The 26,267-nt window shown below is 28.7% G+C and overlaps 2 protein-coding genes across 2 annotated transcripts; one reads left to right on the forward strand and one right to left on the reverse strand.

Moving 5' to 3' along the window:
- The first annotated feature begins 16,634 nt into the window (after positions 1 to 16,634).
- LOC132921250 (small ribosomal subunit protein mS35) lies at positions 16,635 to 19,287 on the forward strand. The gene is made up of 6 exons (XM_060984173.1): positions 16,635 to 16,904; positions 17,103 to 17,193; positions 17,288 to 17,639; positions 18,623 to 18,802; positions 18,890 to 19,091; positions 19,151 to 19,287. Exons 1-6 carry the CDS (start codon positions 16,799 to 16,801, stop codon positions 19,225 to 19,227), a joined length of 1,008 nt encoding a protein of 335 aa, XP_060840156.1. The 5' UTR covers positions 16,635 to 16,798; the 3' UTR covers positions 19,228 to 19,287.
- LOC132921243 (methyltransferase-like protein 17, mitochondrial) lies at positions 19,079 to 26,233 on the reverse strand. The gene is made up of 9 exons (XM_060984161.1): positions 26,088 to 26,233; positions 25,800 to 25,959; positions 25,562 to 25,696; positions 24,794 to 25,061; positions 24,190 to 24,358; positions 23,892 to 24,110; positions 23,679 to 23,817; positions 23,473 to 23,611; positions 19,079 to 19,376 (listed from the first exon to the last, which is right to left on the reverse strand). Exons 1-9 carry the CDS (start codon positions 26,121 to 26,123, stop codon positions 19,268 to 19,270), a joined length of 1,374 nt encoding a protein of 457 aa, XP_060840144.1. The 5' UTR covers positions 26,124 to 26,233; the 3' UTR covers positions 19,079 to 19,267.
- Between the last annotated feature and the right edge of the window lie 34 nt (positions 26,234 to 26,267).

Raw genomic sequence — 26,267 nt, forward strand, 5'->3', positions numbered from 1 at the left:
ACGTAAAGCATCACATTTTTGTTTAACACGAACAAAGATCATCTCTGTTTGTAGCCCGTGTGTGGGTTGTTAAAGTCAGATCGTGTAAATGAGTCGACTTAAATGATGGCATACAACTGCTTTTCGTCACCGTTACATTACGAGAGAGCGCGTATAAATTTATGAGCACTTTGGGAAATGAAGAAAAAAACGCTTAAAACCGAAAGATATATCACTGAGGTCTGAGAACTTGGCCTGCGTGAAATAATGGGTATGAAAAATATTAGACACTGTCAAAAAATATATATACATAGCCCCAGAACTTACACTACCATTGAATTAATGTTATGTCTTAACATATTGTATGTGGCTAATATTCAATAGTTAATAGTTATTGTTAGAGCTGTAAAAACGTATTTTATTTATTATACTGTATAAAACCATGTAGTACCTTGCGATATCAACAATTTAGTATAGATTATACAATGAATGACAAATTTTAAAATGGTTTAATAATTTTGGAAAAAAATTTAAAACTACAAGACTTCAAAAATTATTTTAGAATCGATATTTATATTTTAAGTTATAGTTTTAAAATCTTAATATACCTAGAAGGCTAGAAATAATTTCAATTTAAAATAATGTAATTATAATTCACAGTAAATTATATTCTTGAATATCAAATCAATTTTCTTAGGTTTTTTTTTATACCGATGATACAAAATAGTTAATCATACCGTGTTAAATACCTTCCTTATGCACCTCTATTACAATATTTTATACTACTGTATAAAATAAACTCACATCTCTAATTATTGTAGATGCATAAAATTATGTATTATTTTATAAAATATATCTTCTGATTTATAACCTATTTTATTGTTTTTGTTTTATAAATTATTCTGCGATTTATGTTTATTTTAGATTCAGAGCAAAATGAGTGGTGTCTATATACTATAATATACATTGAATCGGCTAATAATAAATGGTTTATATTATCTTTAATACTATTTTATTAAAAATTGCATAAAATAAAAAATTGTAATTTGACTAACTTGTTTGATTTATATATCTATAATGATATTTCAGTGGTTTTACCCACTATTATACGCCAATATAATGTATTCTTTCTAAAATGTTTAATTTTATACTTTTAAGTAAGAAATTAAAATGAGATAAAGATTTTTAACTTATAACTATATATTATTCTATACATAATTAAAAATTCTCAAACGATTTATAGTTTATAGTTTGAACTAAGGTGACATTGTGTGTTTTCACAGATTTTGAGTGTTATTATATTTCTTTTAATATGATTTATCACATAAAATTACTCATGCTATATTAATATAACTATATTCAATAAATGTTGATAATCGTAACTCATAAATTTTGTTTACGAGCACTTAAAACTTTAGAAACGTCCAATAAACAGTATACCCTTTATAGTCAACTGAGCTCTGTTTAGAATCGTTTTTAAAATATACGATGATGTATCATTACATTAAAATAAATTATAAGGATTAATAACATACTCCTAATCTGTACCAAGCTGAGCGTAAAGAGACAAGTGTCCACCACGGTTTCTTTGTCCTGTCTACCTTTTCAATGTAATATAATATTAGGAAATGATTAAAATAGATTGCCAAAAATAATGAAATAAAACTAAAATATTAATTAACAAACATTTTTTTTTTTATTCAGATGATATTTTTATATATTGTATAACAGATACTACTCTTTACTAATGAAAAAAACATTAATCTAAAAAAAATAAATAAGAATAAAAATTAAACAATGAATCATGTAACATTTAAAAATTAAAAAAAAAAGTATCCCGGGCTTTTGATTTTTAAAAAGAACCAATAAATTGTACTTTGTAGAATATTTTAATTACTTGAATAAATTTACTAGAACAAATAAACTTTTTTGTTGATAAAATTAATTTGTATCCAACCAACTATAAGATTTATTATTACTTTTTATTATCAAAGAACAATAAGAGTACTTTTGAGTTTCGAGTTTTCAAACAATGTTTATGATGATTAATAAACAATTCAAAATATTCTTAAAATAGTAAGAATACAAAGTGCATACGAATTTAGGATAGTATTGTGGAACACCTGACATATTAATTCAATAATGTCAGACAATTAATTGGGTATAGAAATAGCAATATATTTTACATTTCACTATTTTATTTTTATTTTATTTATACCTATTTCGGATGCTATTTTAAACTACTAGAATGGTAAATTTATACTTCTTAAAAATACGTTCTGGGGTTAACTACTAATCTATGTTGATATTTTGGACTATTCAATAGTATTTTATACTCTAAAAATGTATTTTTCAAAGAAAATGTTTAAAAACAATTAATTAAATTATAAAACTAAAAGTTTAATTTTTGATTCGTTATCCTAAAACAAAATAAACTAAATAAAAACTTTAAAGCAAGTCAGCACTTGTAGCTATATTAATTATTTGTTTTTAGAATTAATGTATAGAGAAATGTCGAAATCAATAACGAGATTGTAAACCGTTCAACGAGATGTTATTAAAGGACCAAAAATGAATCAACGAAATCCATTGTTCTTAAATTGAAGGCCAAATAGAGAAGTCTGCAGGAAAAATAATTTATAATGCAGTATACGAGTATAAAAGTTCTTTTAAGTACAAGTGTATAATACTTAATATACTGCTGCAGCGAGTATAATAACCATAAAACATAAACGAGAACACAATATGTTTGTCTTACTCGACGGCCATCGGCCAGAAAACTATTGTTGTTTATTGTCTTGTTCTAACTGATAAGTTTTGCTACGGCTGAGGAGATCTCCTAAAAAGACTTTTTATTGGTCGTTTTGCGTTGCGGAGGTTATACTTTGTGATGGGTGTTTTAACAATAGACGCGTAAATAAAAAAAAAAAACGTAAAACGCGAAAAACTTTTTTGTGACGTTGCCAAATTGTTACGAGATATATACCGGCTTATGTGTGAGCTATATAGTCGAACACTTAGGCCGATACGTATATACTATCATCGTTTTTGGGACGGTTTCGGATGACTTTCGGAGCGTCGTCGGAAAGTGTTTTCTGTCGAAAAACATCACATAGCGGCGGAACTGCGCTGCCGATGACGCGTTTCGCGGAAACCGAATCACACCGGCGGCACGCGGCTACTCCGCGCGGGGAAATGGCTATATTATGTAAAAAAAAAAAAAACGTCAAGTACGGGCCTACCACTCGCCGTCGCACGCCTACGCACGACGTATCCAGCTGGTTCCTAGTCATAACATGTACGCGCATTACTATAATATATATTATTATATTAGATCGTTCGCCGATGACGACTTCTGCAGAGCAGTTGGGCCTCGTCCAACGCGCGCAATTTTAATCGCAGTGGCCGACGGGTCGACGCGGCGTTAATTGCACGAGACTGCCAACTATATATACATATACGACCGCGCGTACAATGATATGATATAATATACAGCACGACGCACGCACAGTGCAATACGTATATAATAATAATACGACGAGATCGAGAGAGATGCTGTTCGAGTCTTTTTTTTCACCGTACAAATGTCTCCAATAATATTATTATCCTCCGTCTCCGCCGACGTTTCGTTCTCGTTCGCCGCGCACCGGGGTGGCGCACGCATACAGCGAATATTATATTATAATAATAATACAATATCAACGTCTTCGTAGTGCGCCAATAATTTACACGATACGCTCGTGTGTGCGCGTGTAGGTCCGTCCGTCTCCAAGTCCGCCGCCGCCGCGCGCCGTCCTCGCGGGTTTTTTTTCCGAGCCGTTCGTTTTCTTTTTCCCGGTCGTCCGGCTTCTTCGCATAATATCCGTCGCTGCCGCCGCCGTGTAAACCGTTGCCGTTTTTTTAAATACGATCCCGAACGGCTATAATAATAATAATAATATGTACCTACGTATACACACACCCGTCGCTTTTGGCGTCCGACGACGGCTGCCTCGTGTAGGTATTCCGCACGCAAGCAGCCGTCCGTAAGCTCCCATATTTATTACAATGGTAATACGTATTATAATATTATATGCACACGACACGACGACGCAACGGAAGCGCTGTTGCCCGTGATATATAAACGGCGAAACTATTATGAAAATATTGGTCCCCGTGCCAGCAGTGACGCAGAAAACATTCCCGTAAGATCGCAAACCGCAGTTGTCCTATAGTAGTAGATAATACAAATTCGATTCGACTCTAAAATATTATAAATTTTAACCAGAGCTCTCGGATCTCGTTGTCGACCTTAATAATTCGTTATACATTTATTCATAATAGACATTCTATTATAATTTTCAAACCTACGATAAAATATGAACACAGCTCGATTCGCCTTAAAATAAAAATAGTAAAAATGTCTTTAAATTTTTTACTTTTATATATGATCATTCAAGAACTTTAAAAAATTTAATGTGACCAATTTGATTGTTGATCTGCAATCTATCCATTGAGATGATATTTTATAAATATAAATTACCTATATGGAATTTTTTTAGTAGGTTCTATAAATAAAACAAAAAATATTCTATAACATAAACATGATGGAAAGTTATACATTCGTCTATTTTAAATACATTTACAATTATAATATAAAATAAAAATATTATCTTTATTTAGACAGTATTGGATTTTATATTGATGTAACTTCTGCTATATTTATCATGTATAATTGTAAACAGTTTAATGTTTATTTTAATATTATGTACCTAATTATTATGAAAGATAAAAATGTAAAGACCGTTATATCGTTAATCATAGTGTCTAAGTTTTTATAAAGTTTATATTAAAACAAACATAAATTATATAAATAATTATTAGCTAAAGTTTAAAACTGAATAAGAAAAGTTGGAATATACTACAGACACTGTTCATACTGTTTATAATATACAGTATAAGAATTATTCTAAGAAACTTAAAATAGTTTAAAAATTATTCTACATATTACGAGCTATTATGTTTAAAAATGTCAAATATTTTGATACATAAGTTTTATATTCATTAATTTATTGTAAGCACCTACGTAATATAATTTAAAATTAGTGTTTTTACAAATAATTTTGTACCAAATCCTATAAACTTTTATATGCAAAGGAAATTATATTATAATAGTTTATTTGTATAAAATGTATTAAATTAAATTTTATATTTTACATTTGCTATAGACTAAAATTATAATTTGATAATAAACAATAAACAAATAAAAATAAAATTCTCATGACTTGTCAGCTGTAACAATTTCTATTATAAATAATAATAACTGATAATATACTTAAGCTTTTTTACATCTTAAGTTAGAAAATTGTATTATCACTGTTGGTACGTCATTTACACAGATCGAATAGGCCATCTTCTGCCGGACAATAAATCTCCGAGACATGGGTAATTGAAGTCTGCATCCTATTGGCGTATCGTAATCTTTATATATCCATTTTTTTCATTTGACATTTTTTTTATATCTGATAGCCGTGTAATATACGGCATTATTGTTGATTTGATATCGCTAAAGTTTTTTATTATCATGCCATCATTCAATAATTTTTAAAATCCGTAATATTCGATGTCATAAGTGACCAAGTTTCTATAATCGTAGTACCATCTAACAACTACAAAAAGTTAGTCTGTATTCGTTTATATTTAGATCATATTTGATCTCTTAATACTGGTACATTATAACTTTTATTAAATAATGTTCTTTGGTAAAAAAAATAATATTAATTCGGTCTGTTGATTTATTTCAAAGCAAAGTGATGTAATCTAAAGATATTAAAATAATTTCTGTAGATCTCATCAAAGCCTAACAATGTATTTATTAAGTAAGTTATGTTCAATTTAAAGATAACAAAGCTAAAAAACAGAATTAATTAATTTTTTTTAAATATGTTAGTGACATTACAATAAAGTTTAAAAGTCATGTAATTAGTTATTTTATGAAAATATTAAAATTAAAATAATATGTTTGTAAAATGATAATGTTTATACTATCATAAATATTTAACTTTTGATGCAAACTGTAATAATGTCACATGCGATGTCTCTTATTTTACAGTAACCAAGCGTTCCAATCGCGTGCTGAGTTAATTTTACCAACTAATCTAGTAAATGGTACCCACAGCATAATAATAAACTACATCCCAAATAATATAATGGCTGAATTTTTGCTCTAATAAAAGAATAATTAACTAGGTAAATAAAAGATTATAAATTTATCATAGGTGAATAAGGTTAGTTTAACCTTTAACATATAGTTTTATAATTCTATATTTCCCTTTGGAGGTTAAAAAAAAATTGTATTGACTGTAAAAATGTTTCTTGTGTTATATATAGATTTTTTTTATCCATTTATATAAGTATAGTTAAGCTTTCTGATAACTTTTAAAATTGCTATTAATTGCTAATTATATTTGTGTAAAATAATGAGTTTGTAATAAAAACTATTAAAGAGTTATACGAGTAAATGAGATCTAAAAAGTAACAATATTAAAACTAAAATTAATTTTAAATGAATAAAGAATTTGGTTATTATTCTTAGTGTAAACTATAATCAGTGCATTCATTTAAAATAGTTTCAAGATTTTATTATTGTAATTCGGATTTTTGTGTGTATATCTAATTCATTTTTAACGAATTAACTGTTTTAGTGAATAAAGAAAATAATTTAAATAATTTAAATTCATTGGGAGTTAAATACATATTCTAATAGCCTATTATAATAATAGGTATATAGATAAAAATAACAATGTATAAATATAATTACTATACTATTTATTATAAGTACTGATGTTAATGTAATATTTCATATTAATTAATAGTCATTTTAAAAATATTAAAATTAAATTTCTTTCTCCTACATTGTTTAACAATTCTAACAATTATTGATGTAATAATGTATTTTTTTTCAAGTACGATGCTATATATAATTTATACCAGTGCCGTAGCCAGGAGGAAGGGGCTTCCAGGCTCAACCACCCCCCCCCCCCCAAATTGTCAGACGACAATAATTTAATTAATTTAATTACCATTTGTGATGATAAAGCAACGCCGCTATTATCACACTTACTTGATCTTGATTTGATAATATAATACAGTGCAAATTTGATTTGTTGTCATAATTGACCACATGATCATCAAATAATAATTGTTCTTTTCTATATTATTATTTTTTTTGCTTGTATTTTGTATTATTTTATGTACTTTCTTTGTCCGACTGGCCGATATTACTAAAACTAAATAAATAATTAAAAATATGTTGTTATTATTGCTATATTGTAAACCATATAGTGTTGAAATATAAAATATTCGTCGTGTACCTACCTAATATCTGCCAATTGATTTCCGGTATTGTTACAAAGACCACACATCGAATAATTCTTTAGAAAGTGAACTCGCTTCTTTTGACGTTAATCTTTCATTAATATATTATACGCGTAATCGAAATAAATCATGCAAGATAATATTATGATCGATTGCAGAATCACACCGGTCTCGAACCATTATGAAAAAAATCGCAAAACACTAAGACCACGAAGATTTCGGAAAGCTCGGAATTCTCGGGTTTAATCGCTAAGCCATACTTTAGATCGATGCCCAACATAAAAATAATGACGTCTGGCGGCGATGGCGATTCAGATGAACCGTAACAGAAACCTAGCTGACGCGTCACTCCAATATCGTTCATCGCCAGTCCTGCTGACCAATTTCGCAGGACCGCAGATGCAGCGAATGATCACGATCGTAAATGCTGCTGTGATGGCGCCAGCCGTAGAAGCTAAATCGCCGGTTCCCTCGTCGTCGTCGTTACGCCAGCATTCTGATGATAATACGCAAATGGATGTGGTAAGTTCCGTTGAAATCACTGCAGGTCCTCCAGTTAGGCGTTGTGTTTCATTGCCGAATATTTCGATAAGCGTGGCACCTATCGAAATAGAAATTCAAATGGTCGACGATTCGTATAACGTGGCATATAGTAATAGTTAAAAATAAACGCAGATCTTTTTGGAAACGGACAAAAAGGTTTTTCCGACGTTTAATTTGCTGCTGCGCTCAATAAATATACGGCGTAGCTTATTAGAATGTTATATTTGTACCTATTTTAATATACATATAGTTTATACAGCTATATTCAGTGTACTAAAAATTATGTTTGACGTAAATAAAGTTTTTTGTTAAGTTATTTAATTGTTTATTATTTTATATTTTTTTTTTTATTTTATTGTAAAATTAGTTTATATACAGCTTGTGAAAATTGAGCATAATATATTGTAGATAGATCATAGATACTTTTGTATTTTTTTTTTTGTACCTAACTGGTTTAAAACTTAAACTAAAACTAACCTGTAGGTAGTTTATGACAACATGGTAACGCTCTCGGACTCTCCGTGTAGCACACATTTATAGAATGACCCCAACCATGAGACATATAAATATCAAGGCACCAGTGAGAGTAATAACATTTAAATTATTATTAAAAACCCAGTTTGTGGGTTTATTAGAAAAAGTAATACTTAGAAATTTATTAATATTTAAGGAAAGGCCGTTTTGTAAGCACCCGTTGTTATAGCTTATTAAATCACTCTGGGGATTTGTAAAAGATTTGATAATTTTAATTTTAACGAGTATTGACAAAATTAAAAGTTCAACGTTTATAAGAAGTTCTGTAACCAAATATTTTTTAAATTGCTAAAAGAACAATTTATGTGAAATTTTTGTACCATTTATTATATACTCACCAAAAACGAACAATGATTTTTTTTATTAAAAACAAAAATATTTACATCAAATTTCTAATACATTTCGAGTTACCAACACAAATGGGTCGAATTTTGGATCAGTTTTCAAACACTGTAGCATCACGTGGAAAATGGCCGCATCGTGCACGGTCGGATGAATTGCAAGGGTTTTCCACACCGTTATTATTACAACGGATATTATACTCAAACGAGCCGCCGAGCACGGTGGTAATGTGTATAGTACGTCAGTCTGACTCGAGCGACTCGATCGACTCAGACAGCAATTTCACGTTAGCCATACTGGTGTGCCGCAGCCACGTCGAGGACCATGACACGAGGCCCATCGGTCACGTTTTAGCCATCGACCGCGGTCACAGACCCGTCGTCGTCGTCCCTCGTCGCCTCAATCAAACGCCTTTTAACCTCTTGAACGTGTTGATCACGTTCGGGCTACCGGACGATCTTGACGTCAGTTATTTCGGCGGCGCAGCCGAACAGGTCCAGCCATCACACGTTTAAGTCGGTGTCCGGTAATCCGCCGAGCACGTTAACTTTGTTCAACGCGCCCTTGACGAACAGCAGCGATACGATCGCGACGACTAGCAGTCGTCATATTTTCGGAAAGTTCAACACCTGCATCAGGAGCCATCTGAGTGCAACACGATGATGCTGTACAGCACGCACTTGCAGGGCAACAGTTCGAAGGCGACGCCGGTCCAAACAGCATCATGACCACTACGATGGCCGTGGATACGATGCTAGCGGCCTTCGGCTAGAAGGCACTGCGCCACGTCGACGTTCCGCTGGGCAGACACGAGAAGAACTGACCGACGACGGCCCAGGTCCTTTGACCATGCAGCAGCTCTTGGTTGGCGTCCAACGGGTACTTGAGTTTTTCCGACACGAGCAGCGCCCGCGACATGGTGCAGATCGTCAAGCGTCCACTAACACGGCCGAGAACAGTTTGACGGGTGGCACACCCGATTTTCTACTTCATCTATTTCATTAAGAGTTGTTCTTATAATAAAATGCAACGTAGGCACTTATAACGTTTTAACTTATTATTATAAAATATTGAAAAAAATTAATTTTAATGAGTTCTTGTTGTTATTTACTACAATATTCAATATTAACATTCAGTTTTTATAACAAAAATGTATTGTTAAAACAATTTAAATACATGACGAGTGACAACTATACTCGTAATGGACCAGGAATAACTATTAAAAGATTTTTATTTTATAATATGAAGCCATGAAGGAAGCATTTTATTTGTTTGTGTCCATTACTTTTATTTGGGTTTATAAATATGAAATGAATTATTAACTGTGCTACTTTTAATTGTATACATAAAACAATATATTATCATAATTTAGTTTTTATTTAAAAATTTTGTTACAGTGTGTATAAGAAATATCTGAGTACGAACAGTACGACGTACGCGCGGTAACCTTGCCGGTCCCCACGGCAATAAATTGTGGCATGTTGGAAGGGCGATAACAAACAAGTACCATGATTTATGTTATAAACATGAACATACTTGTGTTTTTTTTTTATGAATTTTAACAAATTGAGAATTAATTAATTTTGTTACCCCGTAAATGTTTACGACATGGGAAAAGTGATAATTTGTGTAATCCTCTAATTCTAAATAAAAATAAACCAAAAGTTTTACATTTATTGTTATAACTTTAATTTTTATAGTATTAATTTTTAATTAACAATCACCAAATATGAGAATACGATAGAAATGTTTAGGTGGTATTATTTTATTAAAACACACAAATACTTCTTAAATGTATTATTATAATACTACATTCTTTTGTATTTACATTATGTTCTACAACATTTTTTTGTAAAGCGATTCAAATAAGTAATCCCTTCTGAGCTACGAATACAATAATTGACCAATTACAAAACTAATAACTAATGAATGTACGTACTATAAAAGGTAGATAACCCATCGACCATAAGAAACCATTAATTGTTTACTGATTAATAACATTGAAAGATGACAAATAATGAAGTAACTATATTATTTACATTTTATGTATGAATCATATTCTGAAAATTATTAATCACCAACAATCATAACATTTAAAAATATTAGTTTAATTCAATAATATATTATATTGTTATTCATCAGCATTCAGCAATGATGAATGTGTCATGCTGATACCTTGAGTGTAATGTGGTATAATTTGAATATAACATTATTTACAACTATTCACGACATCCTGATTAACTTAATCCATATGGTACGCGCGGCAAAATAAAAGTTACTGTTTAGATAGTTATTAATTTATTATATTGTATAGATTTAAAGCAAACACAAATTTATCAAATTTTATTATTATAATCTTATTAGTTATTAGTCAGTTGTATCTTCGCAATTATGTATTTATGAAGTAATAAAATCATATTTAAATGATAGGTAATAAATTTTGAATATATAGGTAGAAAATATTATATTATTAATGAGTGGTTAGGTATTTAAAAATATACTAAGTATGTTTACATACTTATTTATGAATTAATATCTTAATTTGAGGTTACATCGAATGTTTTGGTTTTGTGTAGTATAGAGTTCCGAGATTCAAAAATTACAATTTATTCAATTACTTCAAGATATCTTCTAGATATTTTATTCTTATTTTTCAATAAAATACATATCAATACCCGCGATACGTCTGTATCTGTCTAGCGTCTACACATATTAATATATAATTGAGTAGGTACCTAGTTACTTATTCATTCAGTTCATTTAGTTAAATATTAAAATATGATCTAAATTTTCAAAAACATATTTATATTTTATGCATGACTTACTTTACTGAATATGTTGGTTGGTCGATGTCAGTTTCTGCATAGTCAGCGATCGTTATAAATATGTTACCCGATTTTGGCAAATTAAATATTATACCTATATATTTTACTAAATTATGTTATAAGGAAACTGTCTACTATGATTTGTTTATGAAGAAGTATATATTTTTAGGGTCAGAATAACTAACGACCCACAAAATTATATAAGAATGGAGTACAATATTAATGAAGTAATTATGCTAACATATAACCATATAACTATATAAGCACATAATCTCGTCGATGATACTTGGTATAAAGACGGTAAAAAATTAATTTTTCTGAAAAACAAAATTATTATTCTTATAAGGTATTTTTTTTATGTATGCACTTATTTTATGTAAATCTATTTGTAGTGATTTAATGGATTGGAAATACCCAAATAATATAATATCTTAATATGCTTGCTACATTAATATTTTTATTATGATATTTTAAACTTTTATTAACTAAAATTCTTTAAATTTATTCAACAAATTTTAATGTTCAATACTTGCTTAAATTAACAAACTATAAGGATTATAATAATAGTTTTTTTTAAATTAAAAAGTATACTTCAAATAATAAGTAATTCTTACACATTTTTTTGTTGTGATAGATTATATTATTATCCTCAAAATTTATATTTGTGTTTATTATTTTCCGTTTGTGACCATGACCATATATTTAAGTTCACCGATAAAAAATAGAAACTTTAAAAGTCATTGCTATAATATAATATGTTAGTTAGTAATATATAAATATATTATATTATAATATAGGTATATTATACTTGGTTAACCACCTAGGTAACTTAGGTATTGTAATATTATATAATATTATGTACTTCGTCGAAGTTCGTTGCAGCTAGAGCAGTCGCGCAGTGGTAATAAATGTTTTCAATAGGAAAATTAGTCAAATGGACTTACCAAAATGGATGGGTTGGAGCTGACAAAACGATAACTCAATACTTTAATAGACACGTCTAGTGTCGAAGAACGGTTAGATAAGTTGATATTCTTGTTTGTATTTGTATTTTTTATTTTCTCTCCAATCCCAACCTTTCCCTCCCCGGGCAGGTCACACTAAACAAACACCACATCGCTGGAATAATTTATTAATTATACTTTAAGGTATATAGAAGCGATTGGTTCGAGGAAATAATTTATTCGGAGTTTTGTATTCACCGCATTCATGCGGGTCCCAAACCAATAAACCATTATAATATTGTAGCTATATCGCCTATATCCACTATGCTAACAACTAATACTAACTAGACCGACCAGGGGGACAACAACCACGATACAGTGGCATATTTATGATTATGACACGCGGGCACAGAAGTCGGCGTGCCGTTAGTATAATTCAAACAAGAAAAGTCAATTACCGAATGACGACGACGTGCGTTTGTTTGAACGTATATTAGTTGTATTTAAATTTTCGGTTCCGTTTGTATGTTTATAATAATATATTTTGTATGCAGATAAAAGAGTTTAACACGCGAGCACGTCGATAGTTGTTTTTTACTTTTGTTACTTATTATATAATAATATGTCCAGCCATATTTGTACTATTTATTGATATAGATAACTATAAAATGTACCTACGTCCTACATATATTATAATATTTACAATCCAACGTGTAGAAATTAATAACAATATATTATAATAATATGCATACGGTGAACATACTAAATAGTGTAGGTACATATACAGTATATTATCATTATACTCATATTATATAGGCACGTTTATGGTAATTATTGGTAAAGTAGTGGTCGTCGCGCCCCGGGTTATCTATCTGTCGATACTCGGTTAGTGTGGAATTCTGATTAATGTACTTGCAATAAATAAGTTTTCGGCTCGGGAACTTGTCAAAGAGTTTAATAGTTTTTAATTAAAATAAAAATACAAAACATCGATCGGTTAATCGGTTAATGTCATATAATACTTATAATAACCGTATTAATGTATTATATATATATTTATATATATATGTATTTATGAGGACATAATATCATTATTTGTATTTTGTGCTAAATATTGGTTTTTATGAGCACACGCATAGCGATAAAGTAAAATGTATCATTATTATGCAAGATATGATATGTTTTACTTTATTATTTGAAATACAATATACTGCGTCGTATAAAGTATTATACCGTAACTCATAAGTAAGAGGTACTTGCTTAAAACTTATATTGAAAATACAATAGCTAAAAATTATAATATAATGATATTATATACATTAATACATTTTGTAAACGAATATCATTTATACGCTTATAGGAGTAACCTGCGGTATTTGGATTTGATATGAATTTCTATAGCTATTAAAAATAAATACCTATTATGTTGAACTCTCAAAAAACTGAATATAACCGAATCAAAATGTACCTATAAGAACCATAATTATTTATTTATTTATTTTATTTATTTACGAGCGAGATCATTTTTTACATAACTTGTATTAAAAGTAATTAATAATATATTATTATACATATTAAAATAGTTATTTCCAAGTTATATAATATAATGAAACTATTAAATATTATAGAAAATATATTATAATAATGAATTATTTTCATTTAAATATGATAATTTTAAAAGTACTGTTATAATGCCATGAAAATAAATACAATTACGTATAGTATAACATCTAAAATACATAGTTATTTTAGTTTAACAATATTTCAAGTTGTATGCAAATCGTTTTAATCCCACAAAATTAGTACACTATTACTTAGATGATATGAATTTGGATTAAATTTTGGTACACTCGGTATAGACTACAAATAGTATTGTAATATACGACATTACAACATGAATGAATACAAAACAATATAAATACATATATACAGTATATGTATTATTGTCAATAATTGGGTTAATATAATAAAAAAAAAAAAAACATAAATTTAACATAAAATTAAAGTTTTAATGACAAAGGTCGAAGAATCGAATTTATATTAGTTAGAGCGAAAAATATATTTTGCCTCGCGGCGCTGACGTGGGTAGTTACGCTACTACTGTTCAAATCTGTTGTAGCAATGTAACATGGGTGTAATTTGTGGGATCCATATTCCATGGTTGTGTATTTTCGTCCCATATAAATGCTCTTTATAGTTTATACTTTACAAATTTGTTGTTAAAAATTGATAGATGCTTTTCTAATACAAATAATAATATTTTAATGGTTTTTAGATATTTTTTTAAAATAATTTCTAAACGGCTATAAATATATTTATTTAATATATCAAGTAATATTTATACCAAATATTTTGAATCATCTTTTGTATTTTCTTTCGCTTAATCATATTTAATTTAGAAATAATAAATTGGTCTTTTTACAATGCACGTACCTTAACCTACTTATTTTCATTTTTATTAAAAAAAAAACGACCAATTGTATTAAAATTTATACTAATATTTTATTATAATTTTAAATTTGAAAGTACCTATTTTGCGAACGGCTCTGATTATAGTTGGTTAGTGAATATAGTGATGAATATTTTTACATTTCGGGTAAAATTCTGAAACGACACCCGGCTTGAATTATAGAAAAGCAGCTACATATACAGGTCATTGCCCATCGGCTCATAGTAATAATTCGTATCTACAAATAATAGTATAGGTATATTATATAATTTTAAGCACATTCCAAATAATAATAAGACGAAGAACCCACGGCATTGTGTATAGACAATTATTACAATTACGCGGAAACCAGAAAACCCGAATCTAGAAAGCTTTCTCAAAATGTATAACAGGCAATTTCAAAGTGTTAATAGGTATACCCACTATCATCACGTTGTAGATATATAGATGAGTGTAATTTTAATGAAAAATCTGGCAGTGCTGAAGAAACCCCCTATTTTTTAGCTATAGTATTATAATAATTATATATGATAATATTATGATCATGAAAAAATTAGCAACTTCACCCCCACGCCAGCATTCAATTAGCATATAATATTAAATAATAGCTTTATACAATATTGTACATTAGATACCTATACTTACTTAGATAAGTATTTAATATAAAATTTGAACTAATTATTAACCTTATAATATATCGTATATAATACGAGGGTGCTAATTATTTCAAAAGTGGGGGTGTGGATACTATAACTATTAAGCACGATTCATTTTTCCTAAATTTCAGACTATGGTGATATTAATATTCAATAATAACATTTAACCACGCTTCAGGTTTCTAGTAATGCAACCTGCAAAAATGCTCGTAAATACTAAAAATAAATGAATAAATAAATAAAATTTACTACGTAAAAAAAATGGATATACTAAGGGTAAAAGTAATTAGTTAATAAACTATAATATTAGAAAGGTACATGAAATCACATTATCTTTCCTTTTTCAAATTAAACTACGATCAGGGGCGTGCCTAGAAATTTTTTATCTTGACAATAATCAAAGCTTTAAGTTTTTGATTGTAAACATTTTCGTCACTCCGATGAATGTATTGGTTTTACAATGCCTTTGTGTGTGTGTGTTTACAGACAATTACGTATTATTATTTTCTATACACAACGCAGAGTCGTAAATAAGGGCGGGTGGGAGGGATAGATCGTCTCCAGAGCCTTATTTTACTAATATTTTACAATATTTATAATTTAATAGTAGTCCAACTATTATATTATAAATAATAATGATCGTGTCATTGTAATACCTTAACGGAACAAAATATATTACATTATAATTTATAATTTAGTATTAATCTGTAACGTACCCATTTAGGTGTGTACCGTTTTAAAAGTTACAATCATTCCCAAAAACTATAAAATAAATTACCAATTTATAAAAGTAAAATAAAATACATTTTTTTATGACGTTGTGTTCGTATTGAAATATGCTGCGCTATCTGTTGGAAAAAACTATTCAATTTTACATTTGTCCCACACACGGATACATGATTAATCGTGTGGATAGATCGAAGACAGAATTTTCAGCCCGCGATCGAGCAAACGTTGTTTCGTCTTATATTATATATATATTTTTTTTATCATACTTTGAATCGTTATCAACCAGTGACCACAACTCGCGGTTGGTCTGCTGTCCGAGAGGCGCTCGTCTACCGGTCGTCGTCCTATAAAAATAATAAATATTAAATAAAAAATCAACTAAAAGTCTAAAACACTAAGATTTCACGATCTACCGTACGATACAGTCGACAAAAATAAAATATGTCCGCGCTACAAACGGCGCTTCGACGAACGACGGCCGTGATGATGCCTAGTGGTTTCCATCATCCCGTCCGGGTTTGGTGTTCGACCAAAGCTATCCCTACGGGTGAGTTAATATTAAATAGGTATTATTAATTAATTTATCTCCTTAAGAATCGGAATTGGCGACCCGAGGCAAAGTGATGTGACTACGGTTGTAGATCGACGGCTTGTGCCGTTTGAAACTGGTTCGCCCATTAATTTCGTAGCGATAATTTTTTGGTCTAAAATTCACGTTAATTATACACAGATATTTTTATTGCAGACGGAAAGTTCAGGGTCTTGGACTTGAAGAAAAAAGCATTTGTGCCACATGCTAAGAAGAAGTACAATAAGACCATCACTTTACCGCCCAGGTAACATAATAATGTTAACAGTTATTTATCGAATTGTGTTTAAATAAAAGAAAAAATATAAATGTCAATTACATTAATCATTTGATTATTTCAGAGCTTTGAGTATGCCTGTCGATCAAGAGTGGTCTAATGTATGGCCTGGTCCTAGAACATTTCATCCAGCTAGTGTACCATTGGCAGTACGACAAGGATATGATCAGAAAAGAGCATCACCAGGAAAATATGGAAATGCTGAGCTAATGAAAATTCCAAATTTCCTACATCTTACACCACCTGCAGTAAAAAAACATTGCAGTGCTTTAAAACAGTTTTGTACCGAATGGCCCAAAGGTTTAGAAACTGATGAAGATTGTGATAAACATTTTCCAATGACAACAATAACAACAGATTACTGTCATTCATCACCGACGATTAAAGATCCAAAAGCTAGAATAGTTACATTCAAAGTATGTAGCGATTATTGCCATTTTTACTGGAGTGTTTTTGGTGATAATACCACTCGAACCAGGCTTTTTTTTTTATTTTACAATATTTATAACATACTGAAATCAGAAAATGAGATTTACCGCACTTGGGTTATAAATTTGTTAATACCGTGAAACCTCACAATAGCAGATCATTTCTTGAGGACGCGGAAATTTTCATTACTTTTCAATGTAAAAACCTTCTAATAGTGGACACTTATATTTAAAAAAAAAAATATAGGAATAACAGAAACTTTTATGCATAACCAGTATTTGACAAAATTGATTTTCTTTTTTTTAGTATATTTCATAAACGAATCACCGTAAATACTTGAAATTTTAACAATATTTTTATAATAGCATTTCTAACAGATAAAATAATTATTTAGATTTTTCTTTTTTTAGCTATTTATAGACACTTAAGATTTTCAATCTTTTTTCTTTAAATGTTGATAACATTTTTTTTGGCTGAAGATGCTTGATAATTGAATATAACATTAAATGTTGTCCATTTACTAAAATTTCATATAAAATGATATAACGATAAATTGAGCACATCCATTACAATGGTCCACTTGACACTTGCACCCCTTTTTTATAATTTATTATTTCTTTAAAAGGAAACTGGGTATGTTGTATTGATGTTATATTTTAAAAATTAAAAGATTTACCGCTCTTAATAGCGGACTTTCAGTTTTTTCCACTATTCAGAGATTTCCTTAAAAATTGTTCAATTTTATGATGATTTAATTAATTTTTATTTTGGCTATTATTCACATTTACCCAATACATATTTCATATAATCTTCTGTCTTGAACTACTAAAAATGTTCTCACTCGATGTACTTTTCAAAAAAAGTACTTATGGTATAGGTACAGTAAAAATAAAATAAATTTAAAATGTTCTTAGTCATATATGTGACTAATGTGTCAATAAATGTATGATTATTGCTTTGTGTTTACTAGATCAAACTAAGCACGTTTAATTTAGATAAACATGCAAGAGACAAAATGATCAGATTGGTTGGAGACAGATATGATGAAGAGTCTGATATACTCACTATTGTTACTGATCGTTGTCCAACAAGGAAACAAAACTATGATTATGGAGTTTACGTGCTCACAGCCCTGTATCACGAATCTAATGTAAGATATATTTGTAATACTTTAAAATGCTTATAAAAAACCATAGGTCCTAAATCCTAAATTTTGTATGACTGATTTTTATTACAGACCTTCGAGGAATGGGAACGACTAAAACAAGAAGCAGATATGGAACATTATATTTGGGAAAACAATCCATCAAAAAAAGCCTATGTTACATTAACTCGATGGCCACAGAAGATTTCTGATGATGATGTAAAATCACATTCTATTGAAGACGATACAGTGGGACAGAAATACAAAGAAGCTGTTACAGAATTATTAAACAATGGTAAAACTAACATTTATTCAAAAGGTTGAACATATTTAATAAAATATCTTATTTTATAGGCGAAGATACATACACTTTGAATAAATACAAAGAGGCTGTACTTGCGGTGTTATTACCTCAAAATATACAGTCTTAGAAAATTATAAATTAGATATTTGTTATTTTGTACAATAAAATTAATTTTGTTCAGACTTGACTTCATCTTCTTCTACTTCATTTTCTTCTTTGATCACTATTGGTAATCTATCGCCCCATTTACTTGATCGCGCACACCAATAAGGAATCCTGTGAAATAAAAAAAAACAAATTCAATATTAAAATACAAATATGATAATAAAACAAATAATATGATACAAGAACAGTGGGTTCATTAATTTATTATTAACTTGTTCTTAATAAAATTTAATTACAATTACCTCACCATACCACTACCATTACCTCATTGTATGTCCCATACAAAGAATTAAATAAATAGGAGCATTTAGATATTATATAATGATATATTAATATAAAAAGTATTTAAGTGCTACAGACAGTTTAATAGAACTCTCGCGTAGAGTCTCCATCTTACAAATGTATAACATAACAAATTTGCATCTAGCAGTTCCAATTTTGAGTAGTAAGCTTTAAAAATAAAGTAAATATTGTTAAACTCATTAGTAGCTCATAGTACTTTCTAATAGGGTTTTTTCACAATATTTTTAATTTGTAAACGAATTATGGGAAATATTTTATATACTCATAACAGTAATAACTACTTAATCGAGAAAGCCAACACCAAAACATATATAATATGCTAACCAATAACTTTGATAATGGATTAATTCACTTTAATATTAAAACTAACAACACAAAATTGGTTCTACTAAACACAAATTTATTATATTTGTAAGACGGATTAAACATCCTATTAAATAGGTATTACTATGATATAATTAAAAATAATTATTTTATTTCAAATATTTAAATAGTATGATTTGAGAGGACGTCATATCCATCTAATGAACATAAAACATAACAAATTTGCGTTCAGCAGAATCAATTAACATGAATATTAGAGTCAATTTACTTATTATCAAACGTAATAATATTATCTAGGGCATTTGATAGGATTTTATTGATATTTTAATTTTTAAGTGAGTTATAGTTAAGTAAAATACTAAAACTTTAAAATTCTTATAAGTCATAACTCACTTTAAAATTAAAGTATCAATAAAAGCCTACCTATGAAACGCCCTAGATAATATTAATATATTATTGCCTATAATTTTGATAATAGGTAAATTGACTCTAACATTAAAGCTAACAGTATAAAATTGAATCCACTTTGAATCCCGCTGAACGTAATTTGCTGTTATACGTTCGTAAGACGGAGACAACATGCTATGCGGAAATGACGTCGTCTTAAAATATAGAAGACCATAGCAGGTGCATAAATGCTTAATTCTTAAAATATATTTCTTAAATAGTTAAAAATGTTTTTTGTTGATATCAAAATGTGGTTATATGATGTCATGATGTCCTCTGAAGTCTGAAAAGTACGATACAAGCGGTAACAAAACCCACTAATACCCAACATAAATAAGATTATTAAATGTGCAAAAACACTCAAATTTGGTTAAAAATGTTACATACATTTTTGAATTTCAGTTGCACTTATTATTATTGAGTAGGCTCTAACAAATTATGAAACAAATTACTACTAATTTTTTAATAATCAGATTTTTTACGAAATATGCAAATTCTTGATGTTCCTAGTCCTGATTATAAATATATTTATAAATTGATGCCATCACGGTATCTAAATACTATGATTTATAACCAAATATACGTATTAGTTTGAGACTTTAGCATATATTATAGTACTAAAATTACTAAAATTACTAAATGTATAACGGAGTGCTTAATTTAATCAATTAATTATTTTTACCCACCAACCTACACGAAATTTATAGCCTTATGGGGTAGTTCAAAACACGTGATGCCGTAGGATTTAGCGTAATACCAGTTCGTCTCTGAATAAATATTATATTTATTTTATGGAAATAATGATAATTTATTTAATTGAAATCAAATTTATCCAATTGGTGAGCTCGATAAACGACTTTTGATACCAGGAATTTATGCGGATGTGTATGGCTTAGAATTAGAGTTTAGTCGTTTCTATAACACGCATGTGACACGTAAAATGATTTTTAGTACCCGGAATTCATGGAAAGTCGGCTGCCGTCTTACTGCATTCCAACACCTTCCCTTATGAATTCCTAGTACCAAAAATCGTTTTTACAGACCAAAATCTGGCCAGTGTGTGATCATTTTTTTAAAATAGTAATCGTGATTCGTGAACGACCCTTGTCCAGTGTTGGAGTAACCATGTTGGTGGTGATATATGTTTAGTAGCCTATCAACAATGCTGTGCTATTTTACTAAAAAAAAATTTGTTTTATTCAAATACCCAATTAAAAATTTGATAATAATTAAATAAACGTATTTAATTTTATATATTTTTTTTTGCATATTTCATAATATTGTTTTTATTTGCAGTAAAAATATTGTTCCAACGCATGCGTTGTTTGCAAACAACAATTTTAATATCATAATTATTAAGTTCTATTTGTTTACTAATTTAAAACATAAACATGTTAAGCCGCGTCCAGACCAAAGAAATATTTGTCGGAAACACATGTTTTCGACTTTGTCGTCGACAATGTTTCCGATTTCTGCTCATAAGCGGTAACATAAATATTTGTCGACGACAATGTTGGAAATAAATGTTGCTGACAAGTTGTTCTTGGTGTGGACGCAGCTTTAAAGTAACAGTAGATTATAATGATTATATTATTATAACGTGAAAACATTCAAAAATACAAACGAACACATTAAACGGTAAAATGTAAAACGGTACATTTTTTGGCACTAAGAAAAAGAATAATTCATTATTATAATTAGGGTTTGGACTTTATATCACTGAAAAGTATTCAAATATGTGTTATAATATGCCTTAAAAACCCTCCAAAAAGCAAAAAAAAAAAATGTAAATCAAAATTGTATTAAAATTATCTTTTGCTGACAGTTTATTTTATCTTTATGTAAAAAATAGCAAAATACAATTTTATATTTGGAATCTCTATATAATATATAAAACAAATTTATAGATTATTTTGCTATTTTTATCCATATCACATAATAATTAGCAAATGCTGTGAAATCTGAACAAGGATTATAATTTTGATTAGTTTAATTTTTTAAATTTATGCAAATATAAAATGTGTTAATTAGTAGGTCTATATTAGTAAGCAATAATTATTTAATACATTTAATTTAACAAACATGATAGAAATAGCATGGTATTCAAATTTAATTTTTCTAGCTTTTAAATTAGAACATTTTTTTAATAATATTTATTTCTGAACTAATTAATACTCTACATACAATGAAGTTATGAAGGAAATTCTAATCTCGAGTTTCTTAGATAATTTTTATTTCAAAAAAAAATACCTTTATGCCATTACTATCCTCAGGTACAACAATAATACAAGCCTCAAGGTTTACTAACAATGTTAGCATTTTGTTATAAATTGTGAAAATATTGTTCAGTATAAAAAAATATATTTCTTGACATATACTAACATTTTTGGGTATAATTATTTTCTTCAGTGATAACATTTGGCCAGTTAAATCCTAACTAATATTGTCTATAAAAGTTAATATAAAGCTTTAAGTTTTCTTAAACAATTCATTTCCACAAGCTATATATAATAACAAAATAAAATGTCGTACAAACACAGCATGATTGAAATCAAGTTTTAAGTTGTATTAAAAAAGTATAAATCACAAGAAAATTACATAGTTTTAGAAGTTTCATTCATAGAACATAGTCTTCTATTTCCGTTCAAGTCATAACTATTATTGTAAATGTATTAATAGAAAAAAAATAATGAATAAGCATATCTTTTATAAAAAAATGTATCAATCCTACATTTTCACTAAAAACATGTTAATTATAAAATATTAAGCATTCATACGACTATATAAAAAAGGCCACATAAAAAGCTTGGGAGGCCATATGACTGACTGTGGGTTCCGGGGAAATCTTGTGATACTAATTAGTGATTATACAACTAAACTTTTTACCCTATATATTTATTGTGCCTACCATCAAACCTTTACATTTTTCATAGCTGGTTTGATAAAGGTTTATACAATTTTTGATTATCTAAGTTATTTCCTAATTTAAAAAAAAATATATTTAAAACAATTTTTTAATATAACAATTTAACAAATCGCATTATTTTAAAATCTGATATTCTAATGTTCTAATATTTTAAATTAATATATCATAATTAATAATCTATTAAATTATAGAATTTAGATTACATACTTTCCGTTTTTAGAAGCAGTGAATATAATTTCTTGCAGTTTACCACTGCTTGTGCACATTCGACATATGGAATGCTTTGAACGTATTAAAACTGGTCTCACTATACGTGGCCACTGTTCGTCTGTTTTTGGCCTCTCTCCTATAATGATTAATAAATGTCAATTAAAATGGTATTTGGCAAACTAAGTTGAGAAATATTTACTAGCCTTTTTTTATGATAACATATGAAAAATGTTCTCGTTTGATAACAGATTGTTGAGCTATCTTTGGTGTAAAATAAGACACTTCAAAATTACAAGGTGTGTCATCACTATCGTAACGCGGACAAGAATGTTCATGAGGACACTATAACAAATAAAATGATTAATTATTGTTAGAAATTTTAAATCTTATAATAATTATAACTATTATTATCATACCGGTGAAAATACATGACTTTTTGTATTGTTATGTGAAGATACTTCTAGAAGAAGGTCTCTGGCTTCATTTATCAAACTGAATCCAGCCCTCGTTCCAATTTCAATGAGTACAATATATTTTTTAGTCTTGTTCCATAAATTTAAAAGTGTCTCAAACCGAGTTTTAATATCTGGTAGTTCAAACATGGTGTAAGCAGATACGACAAGATCAAACTTCAACTGAGGACAAAAAAAATTACACAAGCAATTATTATTTTTAAACATAAAATTAATGTAGGTAATATAATATAGTCCATACATTTGGTGAAGCTGGTAAAAATTGTCTGTAAAACAGACCTTTAGGCAATATATCCTCATTATTTGGATTACCCTCTTGCAAAATAAGTTTTGCCAGATCATTCATAGTCGATGAAGTGTCCACACAATAATATTCTTTTAATGAGTTTCCCCAGAAATTTTTTGCATTTCTATAAATATTTTAGAGAACCAGAATAAAACAATTAAGTCTAAAGAAAGCTCTAAGTTAATGTCAGCGTAACATTAGCTGTCTTTATTTTTCAAATACTTAAATCATTCTTTGCATTTTTACTGAAAGGAGCAACTATATAACCTATTACCATATTTACTAAAAAGGTATTAAACTAATGTCTAATTTGTTTATTCTTTCAATATTTCAGTTATAATCACCTGAAGTTATTCTAACAAATATTGAAAAAATTATAAATAAGGCTATACATTAAGACCTTCTAAGTAAATAATTTAATATATTGTACTTACCTATTTTCTGCTGGTTGGCTACTAAATGAATTTTTTTATAAGCAGTATAAGCAGTATATGATAGATAGACAATAAAATATGTTACGCTGACGTCTTCCTTAGTAAAAAAAGTAAAGGAAACATACAAGGTAACTGTACCAATACCAGAACCAAAATCAAAAAGGGACTCTGGTGTAAAATTTGGATCTCTCTGTTGTAATTCACTAAATATTGTTTTCACAACATTATATTCTGGAGCAATACGAGACAGCAGATACTGATGGCATACATGTTTATTATTGTAATCAATTGGTCTCCAATTGTACGTCCTTTGCGCAACAAGTCTTTCTACACGGTTGTTTATGAATCTTTCAAATTTTATTTGTTGCTCTTCACTCATGTTTTCATTGTAATCTGAAACCCCACATTTATTCTTTATAATTAATATAGAAAATAAATAATAGTGAAACTGTTTTATAAATATATATTAATATAAAATATTATGTATCATACCATGGGTTAATAATAATACTATACTCGTTGTAAACATTACATTTCAAAGAGTATTGAAAAGAAACTTTAAATACTTTATATTTAGCAATCTATAACTAATAAAAGTAATTAATACCTAACAGATAACATTTTTTTGTATGATAAGTTTCTACCAATTTTATACAATTTAATATTTATACGGAATATTTTTTATTATTTTCAGCAATTCTGATGAATTCACTTAATGTAGATATTCAAAAGTGGAATTTACTGTTTTATTTAATAAACTAGGATTGTAGAATTAAAATTATATCTACAACTTACTGGACAAATACTGGAAATTAAAATAAAATATGTAATATAAATTACTAATAATATATTATAAGATAAATAATATTTTCATTTACTCAAAATGTACATACATTTTTTTTCCAATTCAACTCTGTTTTGCTGCTTTTTTTCCATTAATTCTCTTTGTTCTACAGGACTGTGTCTGCTGTATAGATAGTTTAACAGTAGCTGTCCATCACTCATCACATTTTTCAATTGTCCACCAGCTAAAATAAAACGTAGCAATAGGAGATCCTCCTCAATTATATATTTAAAAAAAAAAAAAATTGGGACATAATGCTATATTATGTGTGTATTAAATGTTCTAACCTTTGATAGTTTTTAGGACAGTATTAGTCAAGTCATCTGGAAAAGGTTTGGCGTTGAGGGAACATCTTCCAGGATGTTTCCTAGCTTTGATTTCTTCACGTAATACCATCTGACGTACATCTTCATTGAAAATTGTAGTCAATTTCGTTTTGGTGGCGTACTAAAAACAGTAAAAACGCAAATAAAATTAAAACGAAAAAAAAGTCGACGTCAAGTCATTAGGGGACTACAGAGTCGTTTTAAATGCTAACATAGTATGATTATTATTTGTAAATCGTTTGTACTTACGGATCTCTTGAAAAAAGCTACGCAGCAACTGGACATCGTGTACCGGGAAGTTCGTGAATTTTTCAAAATTAAGGTTTCCTGCGCGCTGCATGAAATGCTTATCAGTTATCAACCGGCGGCAGTGTTAACGTTTTATCAGCGGCCCCTTCGCGGCGGCGTTTCTCCTCCACGGCTTTTGTT

The sequence above is a fragment of the Rhopalosiphum padi genome, chromosome 1 (genome assembly GCF_020882245.1).
Source record: "Rhopalosiphum padi isolate XX-2018 chromosome 1, ASM2088224v1, whole genome shotgun sequence".
In the NCBI taxonomy this organism is placed as follows: Eukaryota; Metazoa; Arthropoda; class Insecta; order Hemiptera; family Aphididae; genus Rhopalosiphum; species Rhopalosiphum padi.